The sequence below is a fragment of the Armigeres subalbatus genome, chromosome 3 (assembly GCF_024139115.2).
Source record: "Armigeres subalbatus isolate Guangzhou_Male chromosome 3, GZ_Asu_2, whole genome shotgun sequence".
Taxonomy (NCBI): domain Eukaryota; kingdom Metazoa; phylum Arthropoda; class Insecta; order Diptera; family Culicidae; genus Armigeres; species Armigeres subalbatus.
In genome coordinates this window covers 207295516-207310519 of record NC_085141.1, presented here as the reverse complement: position 1 = coordinate 207310519, position 15004 = coordinate 207295516, and the positions used below count along the sequence as shown (strand labels likewise).

The following is a 15004-nucleotide window of genomic DNA, read 5'->3' as shown; positions in this document are numbered from 1 at the left end:
GGTTTTGAAAAAATCGTGCAAACTTTGGACCAAATCGTTCAACCGGGCGACTACAAAGACTTGTTGCTGGTGAATCTGCTGTCGTCGCGTCTAGATCCTTGTCCTTGTCGTAGTTGGGAAGAGTTCTCTACAACCAAAAAACAAGATACATTGAAGGAGCTTACCGAATTCCTTCAACGACGCGTCCACGTTCTAGAACCTTTACCTTTCAAGGCTGCAGATTGCACGAAATCAATCCATCAACCAGCATCCAGGCAGAAGGTCTCCGCTTCAGTACGATGCAAATGTCCGGGGGACACTGCCAACTGGCACTGGGACTGGCACCAGTGCGGCACTTTCCAACGAATGTCGGTGGCGGATAAGGATTCGTTACTACGGTCGCATTATTTGTGCAAGAACTGTTTCAGGCAAGGACATCAAGCCAAGCATTGTCAGTCCAAGTATTCCTGCAGAAATTGTAAGGGTAGACATCACACACAGGTCTGTTTTAAATCGGAAAGGGATTCCAACCCAAGGCCATCATCTAAGCAACGTTGTACCAACGTGTCCAAAGGAACCCCAGAACCTACTCCATCGACATCTGGCTCCACTTCACCCCAAGTAGCTAACCTGGCGGCTACGGACAGCTTGGTGGCAGGCACAGTTCAGCAATGCTCGTCGAAGCAATTGTCGTTGTTCAGGATGACGACGGCAAAAGGATTCCTGCTCGTGCTCTCCTCGATTTGGGATCAGGGAGTAATTTCATTACCGAGCATCTCAGCCAGCGGCTGAGAGTAATTTCGGAGTAAGGTTAATATTTCGGTTCACGGCATTGGTCTGGTAGCAACCAAAGTGAACCAACGGATTGTGGCTACGATTCACTCTCGGCTTTCGGAGTTATATCTTCTGGTGCTTCCGAAGGTAACAGGCAATCTTTCCACTGCTAACGTCAACATCGCTGGTTGGACAATATCTAAAGGAGTCGAGCTCGCCGATCCATCGTTTTGTGTGTCATCAGGGGTGGAATTGAAGCATTTTTTGACTATTTCGACTCTGGCAGAAAAATCGAGCTTGGAGCGAAACATCCAGCATTACATGACTCCGTATTTGGCTGGATTGTCAATGGAGGATTCTCCAAAGATATTCAAGGATTGCAAAGCAGCTGGAACATCGCAACTAAAGATCGATTAGAACATCTACTAACTCGATTCTGGGCCATGGAGGAAGCAGACTCGAAAACAGTTCAACGCAGATCCGATGGCCACTATTCCGTAGCACTTCCCAAGGACGATGCCATTTCCAGGTTGGGAGAATCCAAGGAGATCGAATTTCGGCGGTTTCTGGGCACCGAACGAAGACTTATCAAGGATACTAAACTTCGGAAGCAGTACGTAAAGTTTATGGAGGAGTACCTGCAGTTAGGTCATATGCGAAGGGTTGAAGAGGATCCAAAACCCACTAAACGATGTTTTCTTCCCCATCATCCGGTGGTCAAAGCTCTTAACATTTCAAAATTTAGGGTCACAATACTCACAATAAGTGAAGAAATGTGAATAAAAATGAGAAAAAAATCGATTTTGGCAACACAAATGGTCCAAACGTGTTGCCAAAATTGAATGGGATCTGTATCACTACTCTTCTATCATATTTGATTATACTTATAGATTCAAAGGCCTTAGCTCCAGCAAATTCATTGATGACCAAGAACATATACCGTGAATGCATTTTATTCTTTTTATCACTAGAAGCATGTAGCATATTTAAAACAGGCTGGATGATATTTGGTTACGTGTGTAGAGCAAAAGGCCATTCTTACATTCTAACTATAGTAGCACTATGCACCATATTTGAAACAGGCTGACTGATCTTCGGTTACGTGTGAAGATTCATAGGCCTTAACTCCAGGTTTGGATGACCAATAACATATACATTAGGGTGGTTCGAAAAATAGATTTTGCTCCACAGTGTTCATCTGATTCTTTATCATGTTCTGAGTGTCGTCTGAAAATTTGAGCTCATTTGGATTAAAACTGATTTACCACAAGCCGTTTCAAGTTTCCATGCAAATTAGTATGAAGAAATTTATTTTTTCATTATACTGTTAATAACGCTTCCCCATTAAGCGCAGGTTAAAAGAAAACCTACATAGCTAAAAGGAATACTTAAAAGCTTTCACTCAGTGAAAACCGCATCTTAATTAATCGTTCCAATAATTAGTAATCGAATTTAATCTATACCGTGATTTTCTGGAGCTAATTGCGTAACTTCTCAACAGGCAACATTGCTGCTCGTGGTGCGAAAGATAGCGCACACAAATTCAGGCTACTATGTTGCACTGCAAATTTTCAGTGATGCCCTCAAAGAAGTTTAACGATCATGACTAAAGATTCGCAACCTGTATTGAAATCGATTACTAATTATTGGGGCGATTAATCAACATGCGATTTTCGTTAGGTGAAAGCTGTTGAGTATTCCTTTTAGCTTTGTAGGGTTTCTTTTAACCTGCGCTTAATGAGGAAACGTTATTATCAATATAATGGAAAAATAAATTTTTCATACTAATTTGCATGCAAACTTGAAATGGCTTGTGCTAAATCAGTTTTAATCCAAATAAACTCAAATTTTCAGAGGACACTCAGAACATGATAAAGCATCAGATGAGCACTGTAGAGCAAAATCGATTTTTTGAACCACCCTAATATACATACTGTGAACGTATTTCATTATTTGTATCACCAAGAGCATGTACCATATTTGAAACAGAATGGCTGACCTTTGGTTACGTGTGTAGACTCAAAAGCCTTAACTCCAAGGATTTCTTGGATGGCTAAAACATATACTGTGAACGCATTTTATTCATTTTATGACTAAGAGCATGTAACATATTTGAAACGGATTGGCTGACCTTTGGTTACGCTTGTAGATCAAAAGGCCTTAGCTCCAGGGCTTACTTGAATGACCTAAACATATTCTGTAAATTCATTCTATCATTTACATCACTAGAGCAAGTTGAATGAAAATATTTTTTTTGAATGTAACATTCATGTTTGCCAAAAATACTACGCCTCAAAAAACATCAGATCTTACATGGAGCAATATTTTATTTTTATATACATAAAAATGAATTTCTGTCTGTCTGAACCTTATAGACTCGGAAACTACTGAACCGATTGGCGTTAAAATTCGTATGCAGAGGTTTTTGGGGCCGGGGAAGGTTCTTAAGATGGTTACAGACCCCTCCCCGCTTTGAAAAAGGGGGCTCCCATACAAATGAAACACCAATTTCTTCATAACTCGAGATAAAATTAAGCAAATGGAACCAAATCTGGCATGTGGAGGTTTTGAGAAGGAAGATATGCTTCTGTGGTGGTTCGAAACTCTCCTGCCGCCTTCTGCAAAGTGGGGCTCCCATACAAATGAAACAGAAATTTCAGCATAACCCGAGAACTAATAAGAGAATAAACCAATTTTAGGCGAAACGAAGTTCGTCGGGTCTGCTAGTACTCAAATATAACTGCTCACTAGCGCCACCTTTGGAAAAAGTAATCATTATACTGAGTACCGCTGTATAGTCCTGGATATCCTGAACAACTTTGTCGAATACAACTTGAGTGTAGATACAAAGGATCTCAAGCTAGAGCCATATTTCACACATATAAGAATATTGCAGGCACACTAACGCCACCTATTCGTAAGATTCCTAATTTCTTCTTCTATCAAACCCACTCAAAGAATATTTACAATGTACTATATTCCACATATATGAGAATCTTGAGTAGTCTAATATATTGGGTTCATACATACCACCACATAGCAGCCAAATTCTAAACTAATCAATGCCCCATATCAAAGCACACACCTTCCTGCATAACCTTTTTGAATAGGTGTAGTTTAAAATAAAAGATATTTTAGTTACCAGATAAAGATTGTCGCTTCGGTTTCCTTTGTTCTGCTGTCCGAAACATGTGTCGTACCTAACTGTCAAATCGTATGTATTTTTCCTTCATTGACATTTAGATCCCCTATCCTCGCCAGCAGAAGATGTTCCGGACAGTGACGACAGCGAAAATCTTTATCTGTAACTAAAATATGTTTTTTTCAAAATGGGTAGGATTTTCAGATATAAGCAAAATAAGCATAAAAAATCACTGTGTTCGTACCCTTTTTTACGAAAACCCCTCCCCGCGAGGTTCCCGCCCACCTATGATCAAACTTAGGTAACATTTTAAAAGGTGATTTAAGGTGATCGGAACAGCCCAAAAATCCAGAATTGACCAAACAACCAAAAAATTATAGCAATTTCAATTTGGGGTCTATATGACCCCAGAGCGCAGACAACGTAAGTTTTTTTGAGCACAGAAGGTTAAGCTTATGCAACTCGACAGACTACGGTGGGTTCAGAGTGTATGTAATTAAGAGTGGCGACATGTACTGCATTTGACAGGTCTCCTGCTGGTTTGGAACGCGATTTTGTATGGGAATGACAGATAAATTTTGTTCCAATTCTGACAGTGTCGCCACTCTTAATTACATACACTCTAAGTCAGAGGATCCCAAACTGTGGTTCGCGACCCCTGGGGGTGTCATGGGCTGTTCAGTGGTGTGTCGCGAAAGACAAATCTTAATTCATAATTTTGTTACTATTTTGTCCCACAAATCTATTCCATATTTTGAATTAGGATCTAACTAATGATTGGATGATTAAAGAATAACAAACCTGACGAAGTCAACGGCCTTTTTGTTATACGATATTTGAGCAAGTAGAAAGAAGTCCTATACAATCCAAATGTAAGCTCCGAACCCAATCCAAAACCAATCCTAAGAGTGAAATCAGTAGTGATTCAGTTTCATTCCAAATTTTCGACCACTATTCTAGTTTGAATCTGGAGCAAAATAGAACAAACTCGCTGGTTTCCCCAGCAGTGTTCCATTCATGTTTTTCAAATTTTCAATTAAATGAAATCATTATGTTGCTGCCAAGAAACATGCCGGAAAGTGGAATTGATTCGTAGATAAAATGACGTATTCATATACCAAAACAATTGAAAAAAAAATTAACCCCGTGATTCAATCGTGGTTCAAAATAGAACGGAGCGTTATACCTGTTTTATTTTTTTTGACAGTTGACTGGTATAAAAACTGAATCTAGAACAGTTGCTGGAAAAAATAATGTTGAATCACTGCTGATTTTACTCTAAGACAATTCGAATCCGATCTAAATCAAATCCAAATCTATTTTAAATCCAATCCATATCTAATTCAAATCCAATCCAAATCCAATCTGAATCCAGTCCTAATCAAATCGAAATCCAATTCAAAATCAATCTGAATAAATTTCAAATCCAATCCAAATGCAACACAAATTTAATTCAAATTCCATCCAAATCCAGTCCACATCCAATCCAAAAAATTGACGAATTTTTGACCAATAAAATAATGAATATAAATGCAAATACAATGAAGCTATTTATTATAATTTGTCCAATCTAACGCGAACTCATTTTTATCTAATTTTACAAAATCAATGCATTTGGTACTTGGTGGGTCGCGAGCAATATAGGATTCTGCTAGGTGGGTCGCATATCCAAAAGTTTGGGAACCTCTGCTCTAAGTGGGTTGTGTAGAGATGTAATGTTTCGTTTCATAATCTAGACTATAAAATCAAAATGTATAATTGATATACATGCGATTATTACAAGTTTTTATATGAAACGCTTCGTTCTATACAATCATGTGATGATGTTATCGTCAGATATGAAGTTATATCACGTGCTTTCTTTTGCTTGTTCTGATTTCATCTATCATGCTCATTACATCTCTACAGGTTGGACACGTTGTTCGTACTCCGGAAGAGCGTCAAGTAAAGATAATATTCAATAGACAACCCGGCATCATGTAAGTTTACTACAAAAGTTTAATATTATATTCGCTGGGGTTCTGCTCGAAGCAAAAACATAGAGTTTATTTGATATGAATAGGTAGTGACATTGCGATAAAGCGAACGAAAATCTTTAAATGTTTATTTACTTTATTATTTATTTCCACTGTAGGCTATAATTAATTGCTTTCACATGTATATATCATCACAATCATTGTTTACGTACACATTTTAAGTAGAACCATGATTTTAGTCCTGCTTCGTTGCACGAAGGCATCACTCGAATAGTGTGTGCACGATTTAAATTCTGTCTAACCGAAGACTACTCTTACAACTGCCAATTTTCTCTCAACAGTCCTTCCTTTTTTCAAATTTCTAAGCTACTGATACGTTAGTACAGCACGTGTTTGATTTGTGCAGTTCACAAAAAGGATACACATAAATTATTATGTTGTTAAATTACGTTTCATTATTACGTACTACAGCTATTTAAAGCGCTTTGTAAATTATGAGATGTATAAAGTAGCTGCATTGCAATATATAGATTTGATTGCGTTGTTACAAATAGCGATGGCAGTCCAATCGTTTTGTTTATTGAATTCCTTTTCCGTATTTTCCACGTGCTACATAAATCTGATTAATAAAAGATGCATACGGGATTTGTGTTCCTAATGTTTCTGGTCGATAATGATTTCATCACCGGAGCGAATGTTATAGCTGTAAAGCCGCTTGTGGGGATACTTCATCTCTTCCAGACCTTGGAGGTCACGCAAATCCTGATCGACGTAGAATAAACGCATTTTCGATGCTGGAAGCCCCACGATTCTTTCCAAACGCGACTTGAGATCCACGACAGTTCTAGAACGAGAGATGAAATAAGAAATTATTCATTAAGGTTCGTTCATAAATTACATAATGAAAATTGACCATTTTCGACCCACTCGTTACGTTTCTGAAATTTGTATATGCCGTAACATTCAGACAGATACCCTCACACCGCTAATGTGGTATGTAATTTGTGAATGGACCCTTACTAGCGAAAGTCTATTTTTTGGAGACTAGATTTTTTAGGCGGCTGAACAAGAAATGTCACGTCAGCTATTCCTAAGATGGCAGGCCAATTACGTGGCAAGATATCGTAGCCCTGGTGTCTTACCGAAAAACCCACAATTTACCCCGAAAAATGTAATCGAAAATAGAGTATTGAATAATCCACACGGCAATGTTTAACGGAAACTTATGGGAAACGCGAGAGCTGCAAATGGTGATGGTGGAGATCGCAGCACTTCAAGATGTCCGATGGCGAGAAACAGGAGAATGGGAATTCTGCGCATTGAACTCAATTGCGGGTACCTCATTCAAGTATCACTTACATCTACTATACTGTCTATGATCGCACATTGGTTCCATAACAAAACATCAAATGGAGAAAATGTGGAACAAACATCAAGCCTTCTTATCCCATCTTAAAAATGAGCACAGACCGAGTCCAATTATCAAGGAAAAAGGGATATGTGGTCATTTTCCATCTGGTACAAACTGGCTTGTATTTTTTTCGATTTTTCCCGAACAAACATTCATTTTTAACAGTTGCATTAGATAATACTATGATGAATATGACCGTTACAGATTCTAGCTCGAAAACTAAAAAAAAATCATACGGGGCTGATATGCGATGTTAGACAGTAGGGTAAACTGGGGTAAAATGCATCCTCGGACGAAACGACCTATTGGCATTTTTGGCGGTGTTTCAGATATATTATCAGGAATGTTTACTGCTGGATTGGTAGTTCGAATTCCTACATGCGACTACATGCGCTGTAGTTAATACTCTTGAAAAACTGACGAAAATGTCTCCAAAAACACCAAAGGATCTTTTTGCCCCGGGGGTGAATATTACTCCAGTTTCCCCTATAGTGGTGGCGAGAAGGAGGAGTTTGGAGTTGGTTTCGTAGTGCTTGGCAAGCGGTAGCGTTGAATTATTAGATGGAGGCTGGTAGGTGATCGCATCTGTGTTTTTTAACGACAAACTCGATGACGTGAAGGACGAATGCTATGAGTGTCTAGATTGTTACCGGCGGGTAACAAATAATAAATAATTTAGAATTATGATTGCGGGAAAATAGGGTAAATAATTGTAAAGTTTATTCGCGAGTTTTAACGGTCATTTTATATTGACGCGCATGGGGCAGGCGATATGTGCGTGAGGCGCACCAGGTGCGATGAAATCATTTGGGTGCTGAGTGGGTGACGAGATCCACTGAACTGGATATAAGAGGAGGAGAAAAGAAGCGATTATCGGTTTTGGGCGGGAAGGTGTTGGTGAACGCTTGGTATGGCAGTTGATGTAAACCTGCGAATTGTAAAGCATCAAAGGAGGATTGGCTTTTTTCTGTCCGCAAAGGAGCACATTTTTTATGACGATTGAGTGAAGCGATAGTGAGGGTTTTTTGTCACCCAAGTTCGAACCAGAAGATTTCGGGACTGTTTTGGCCAACCGAGCCCCGAGTGGACCGTTGAAGACGAAGCCCCGGGACATCTGCAGTGCAAGTGTTTTTGATAGTGGCCCGTGTATTCGGAGTTAGCCACTCCGTGGTCATCCCCGTACCTCCGGATGATATATTCAACAGCGTCGGTTTATCAAACGGAGCCACCGAAGATTCCCCGCCGGAATCACTCCCGGGACCGCCATTCTCTGAATTCCAAGTTTTTAAGCCCGTTGCCGGCGAGCCCCGGCTGGTCTACGTGATTGTCAAGCCATCTCATCATCGACGCGGCCGCCATTTGGATTTCAACAAGAGAAACAAGCGTCAGTGAAGATCGACCTTCCACCCTTGAGGCCGCTGGTTTGCTTTCCAGTGCCCCACCCTTCGTTGATTACCGTCGTTGATACCGCTGTCGATGCTCGTGGCCCTCAGCATCATTCGACGATCGCCGATACGGGATTATACCAAACCAACCATCGTCCGGTGGATTTCCACCGGATCCGACAAAGCTACCGCTAGTCCACGTGATTTCTAGTTGTTCCACCATACGACGATCGCTAGGACGCAATCGCATCCGGGCCGTATTCTTCTCAGCCGCACACTTTATTGGATTACTGCCGACACCAACGAAGCCCCCGCTACGATTGCCTCAATAAAACCAAGTCCGACCGTGAGTAATTTGCGTAAGTTAGGTTCCCGTGATCCGAAAGCTCCCCCGCGTCCGTACGCCCTGAGACCCGGAATCCAAAAGAGGTCTTGAGCACCCACCCCACGGACTGCCGTTGGCTTTAGACCAGCAGTCTGGGGTCTGCTGCCGGTTTCCCTCCGAACCCGAGCTTTTAGGTTCCGGGGTCAAAAAGTAGGTCTTATAAGATAAGAGAATACCCTACGGAGAATACCCAAAACACGACGTGAAATTCATCATCCGTGACGCAAATGCACAGATCGGAAGGGAAGTGTTCTTCCGCACAGTTATTGCAAAGGAGAGCATCTACGCAACTACCAATGACAACGGACTGAGGCTAGTCAATTTTGCCGCCACCAGAAGAATAGCTATCTGTAGCACCTATTTTGCACGCACACTCGAAGACAGCCAAATGGCGATGCGTGTTTTCAAATCGATAATTTTTTGATTACCGTTTGGCATTTCTCAGATGTCATATATGTGAGAACCTTCCGAGGCTCAAATATCGACTCTGATTACTATTTGGTGGTATGTAAGATTCGCGCAAGGCTGTATAGCCTTGGGGAGACCCCATGGGGAAGTTCACTTCTACCTGACACAATTCCTGTCAAACCATGGCTGCTTCCGACAGTACATCCACAGGTTTGAACACGCGCGAATCCCCAACTTACCTGACTGCCTAGGTGTTGACGAAATTGCAGAGCACATACTGTTCGTATATCTTCGTTTCGACGTCGAAAGGAGAGCTATGCACTCTAACTTTCACCTACTCAATGACTGGGTAAAATTGTATTACCATATCTTTTCTTCCCACGGAAACGTTACTCAATTTCCGTCAAAAGCAGGATTAAATATAGTTTTGAGTTGTCCTGCTTTTGACGGAAATTGAGTAAATTTTTCGTGCGATAGAAAGAGAGAGCAATACGATTTTACTCAGTCACTGAGTAGGTGAAAGTGAACGTGTGCTAGACGTTTGCGGTCGGGACACAGCCCGGATACCCTTATGGCCTTATCCAGAGGTGGTGTCAAACAGTGGAGAAGTGGAACACGTTCCGAGAAACAGTTGATCAGCATGATTAACTGGTGAATGATTAAATAGAGCGGAAAGGGTTCGTTCACAAATTACGTAACGCTATATTTGGCGATGTTGGATCTCATCCTCCCTCTCATTAGGGATCATCCATAAATTACGTAACGCTTATAGGGGGAGGGGGTTTCCCGGAGTGTGACAATCCATACAAAATTTTTAAATGATTCGACACTTCGAGGCATAGCAGTGAGGTGTCAGAGTGACCACTAAGTAAGCCTTACATGGTGTGTCAGGGATGAGCACCCAAGAAAACCTCACATGAGGTGAGCGTCTTTTTTTTTCTTCCTATGCAATGGAGCTCAACAGACATCCTAGGTTGTCCAGGAAGTGCGGGGTTAGGGGCCACCTCCAACAGCAAACGAGAGAGGCAGGACTGCATCCCCGACCCGCTAAACCATTTTCATTGCCGCCAAGCCCATCGTCTCTTCGGTACAACTAGAAAGTAATGCTTCAAAAGGGGGCCGGTGCACAACGCACCCTCGAGGTTAGCTGCGTGTCCTTGCAGCATCGAACATCGTGACTCGCTTTTTTAGAAGAACACCATGGTATCGTGCCAGCGCATTGCCGGCTTTCCAGGTGGCCTTACCACGCCCTATGTCTTCGGAAGGTTGGAAGGGTCGACTTCGCGCCTGCTTCCCTCTGCATGACTGGTATCAAGAATGATGATGCCGCGTGCACCCCAAATTGACCTCTCTGCGATAGGGCCTATTCGCCAGCACACAGAGGGACTTGCCGACGCGGTGCCTACGCCTGCTCCAGCCTTGACGAGGACCCCTTTCCGTCCTCGGGCTCGGAATCCGCCCGGTTGACCGACGCCGCGAAAGCGACGATATCATGTTGTTCTTCGCGCGATCATTTGTTCGATAAAAGGATCTAGTTCGACCACAGGGCACCGGTATGACCCATGAAGCCGACTCCGAACCTTTGGACCACCTCTTATTTGCGCCTGAACTAGCTATTCCTCGAGTCCACGCGCCACCTTCTGTGTAGCCCCGAGACGATTTGGACGATAGCCGATAAAACGGCGTTCCAGCCAACTTCATTTTTACACATCCTTCGGACTAGGTTGTCCGGGGTAGTGTCCAGACCACATGTGGCAAGCATGTGGTCACGCATTGTGCGAAAACGCGGACATACGAACAACACGTGTTCCGCCGTTTCCTCTAAACCTGCGCACACCGAACCGGTTTAGATACTGTCTGAAGCAATCATGGCCTGTAAGGACCTGGGTCAGGTGGAAAGTGATTTCCCTATGGCGCCTCTTGACCCACGTACCTATCTCCGGTACGGTACGCGCTCGCAACTCTTAGGCACATGAGCCTATACGTACTTTCTAACTTCGTTCTGTAGCAGTTAATACGCAGGGCCGTGCCCCAAGCTGGCCCCCATACCTCAGTATGGACAGAGCGACACTAGCCAGAAGCTTGCGCTTGCTGGCATAAACCGCAGAGCTATTGGACATCATCCGGGACAATGCCACTATAGCTGTGGAGGCACGCTTGCAGGCGTAATTGACGTGGCTACCAAAGGTGAGCTTATCGTCGATCATTACCCCCAAGAGTTTGATGGAGCGTTCAGAGGTGACCGCGCAGTTGCCTGCCCTTATCACCGCTTGTTGCTCCGACTTTCGGTTGTTAACAATAACCACCTCAGTCTTGTGGTGAGCCAGTTCTAACTTCCTGGAACTCATCCACTCCTCCACAATTGCGATCGAGTGGGCTGCAGTCAACTCCACCTCTTCGATCGCTTCGCCGTAGACCTCTAGCGTAATATCGTCAGCGAAGCCGACGATTACCACGCCCACCGGGAACTTCAACCTCAAGACATCGTCGTACATGACGTTCCATAACACCGGACCCAGTACGGAACCTTGTGGAACCCATGAGGTTATGTCAACGCACTTCCGAACCGCCTCCGTGTCGTATACCAGTACTCGATTCTGGAAGTAGCTTCCGAGAATCTTGTACTCGGGAATTCCAAGACGCAGTAGCTCATCTGCAAAAGCTGCCCAACTTTCACTATTGAATACATTCCTCACGTCGAGAGTCAATACTGCACAATAGCGAACTCCCGTCCTCTTACGCTGGATAGCTATCTCCGCGGATTTGGTAACCGACAAGATAGCGTCTACGGTCGACTTACCCTTTCGGAAGCCAAACTGGTTACTCGACAGACCATCCGCACCCTCCGTGCGTATCAACAACCTGTTGAGGATGATCTTCTCGAGCACCTTCCCCGCCGTATCAAGCAGGCATATTGGTCTATATGCCGACGGATCCCCCGGTTGTTTTCCCGCCTTTGGCAATATGACCAAGCTCTGCCTTTTCCATGCTTCAGGGAAGACTCCCTCGTCCAGGCATCTCTGCATGACAGATCTGAACATCTCGGGAGCCTCAGCAATGGCCGGGTTCAGAATACCATGCGGTCATGGCACCTTACCTACACTAAAGGACTGTGCAATCCCCGCAAGTCACCCTGGCCGCTGGCAGCTCCACATAGTGAGGCCAGGGACTTGAGTCGATGACGCCCTGCGATGATCCTCTCCAGCATCTCTGGAGACCGCTCTGTAGGGGCCATCACCCCACGTCTCTTGCCCATTACGACCCCCCAAGCAGCACGCGCAACATCTTTCAAATATGTGTTTGTTCCTTATAAATTGCATTGAGGACACTGGCAATACATCGAGTCATATTAAAGCCACTTCCCAGTTTCAGAAGAACACAATGTTTCATTTCCGTTTAAGTGGCGTCGCAATTTTCTACCCATCTGACTTCTTGGGTGGTTTAAAATTCGATGTGTTTCATATCAGAAACAACACAGATAAGTTGCAGAATTAATAACACTTCGGTTCATTGCTGTTACGACAGTGTTTCTGATATGTTGCAAAACACTTTGAGCTCAGCTGAGCAGTATTTTATTTTTGACAGTCCCCTGTATGTTCCGTATAAGGTACAATGAAGTTACAAATGACTTTGTTGTTTATGTAGTGCACTTGTAGCAGAATCTCCAAATAGAATTGTTGGTGTGGTGGCTATAGTAGAAGTTTGCAAATCTCAAGGTCCATGGTTCGATTCCCGGTTGGTTTTTGTGTTTTTATTTTCATTGTAGCACCAACATGTTGCAAATAGGCTCCACCTCTTGCGCTTTTTGTGTCACAAAGGAGTTCCACAGATGGTACGCAGCACTTTCCTTTCAAAAACACTCAGTGCGCGTTGGTCCTCCACGAGCATCGTCCAGGTCTCGTGTCCGTAGAGAACTACCAGTCTAATAAGCGTTTTGTAGATAGTCAGTTTGGTACGGCAGCGAACTCTATTCGATCGGAGCGTTTTGCGGAGTCCAAAGTACGTACGATTTCCTGTCATGATGCGTCTCCGAATTTCTCTGCTGGTATCGTTATCGGTGGTCACCAGTGATCCCAAGTACACGAATTCTTCAACCACCTCGATTTCGTCACCTCCGATAGAAACTCGTGGTGGGTGGCTTACATTGACCTCTCTTGATCCTCTTCCTATCATGTACTTCGTCTTCGATGTGTTGATGACTAGTCTAATCCGTTTAGCTTCGCTTTTCAGTCTGATGTAGGCTTCCTCCATCCTCTCAAAGTTACGTGCCATGATATCAATGTCGTCGGCGAAACCAAATAACTGGACGGACTTCGTGAATATCGCACCACTCGTGTCAATCCCTGCCCTTCGTATTACTCCCTCTAAAGCGATGTTGAATAGCAGACACGAAAGACCATCCCCTTGTCGTAACCCTCTGCGCGTTTCGAAGATACTCGAAACTCGAACTACGCACATCATCCATCGTCGCCTTGATCAACCGTATCAGTTTATCCGGAAATCCGTTTTCGTGCATTAGCTGCCATAGCTGGTCCCGATCGATTGTATCATATGCGGCTTTGAAGTCGATAAATAGATGATGTGTGGGCACGTTGTATTCGCGGCATTCCTGCAATACGTGACGTACGGCAAACACCTGGTCTGTGGTAGAGCTTTCACCCATAAATCCCGCCTGGTACTGCCCCACGGACTCTCTTGCAATTGGTGTTAGTCGGCGCGATAAAATTTGGGAGAGTACCTTGTAGGCGGCGTTCAGCAATGTGATTGCGCGGTAGTTGCTACAATCCAGCTTATCGACCTTTTTTGTAAATGGGACACACGACACCTTCCATCCACTCCTGCGGCAGAACATCATCCTCCCAAACTTTGGTAATTACCCAGTGAGCGCTCTAGCCAGTACCTCACCACCGTGTTTAAACAGCTCTCGTGCTAGTTGGTCAACTTCAGGGGCTTTGTTGTTTTTCAGCCGGCCGATCTCTCCCTAGATTTCCTGGAGATTCGGAGCCGGAAGTCGTATGCCCTGCACGCATACTCTCAGGTTCATTACCATGCCGCCACCGTTGTCTGCTACATCACCATTCAGGTGCTCTTCGTAGTGCTGCCAAAGGTGGGATCAGCTCACGCTCGTTCGTAAGAAGGTATCCGTTTATGTCCTAACACATATCGGGTTGTGGCACGTGGCCTTACGTGAACGGTTCAACTTCTCATAAAACTTTCATGCGTTATTAGCGCGGTACGGAGCCGTCTCTTCACAATCTCGATCTTCCTGCAGGCGCTTTTTCCGCCGAAAAATCGAGTTTTGTCTGCTCCGCGCCTGTTTGTATCGTGCCTCGTTCGCCCTCGTGCGGTGTTGTAGCAATCTTGCCCTTGCTGCATTCTTCTTCTCGACTGACTGCTCACATTCGCCGTCATACCAGTCGTTGCTCTGATCCGGGGGCACCGTGTCTAGTGCAGCGGCTGCGGTGCTTCCAATGACGCATCGAATATCTCTCCAGCCATCTTCAAGAGACGCTGCGCCTAGCTGATCTTACGTTGGGAGTGCCA

At 43.9% G+C, this 15004-nt stretch overlaps 1 protein-coding gene across 4 annotated transcripts in view; it reads right to left on the bottom strand.

Moving 5' to 3' along the window:
• Positions 1–5989: 5989 nt before the first annotated feature.
• LOC134227646 (tubulin-specific chaperone cofactor E-like protein) overlaps positions 5990–15004 on the bottom strand; it is a 57998-nt gene continuing 48983 nt past the window's right edge. For all 4 annotated transcript variants that reach the window (XM_062709292.1, XM_062709291.1, XM_062709294.1 and 1 more), the window contains exon 9: positions 5990–6715. In XM_062709292.1, coding sequence (XP_062565276.1) covers positions 6526–6715 — 190 coding nt within the window. In that variant the 3' untranslated portion in view covers positions 5990–6525. The remainder of the gene's footprint in view (positions 6716–15004) is intronic.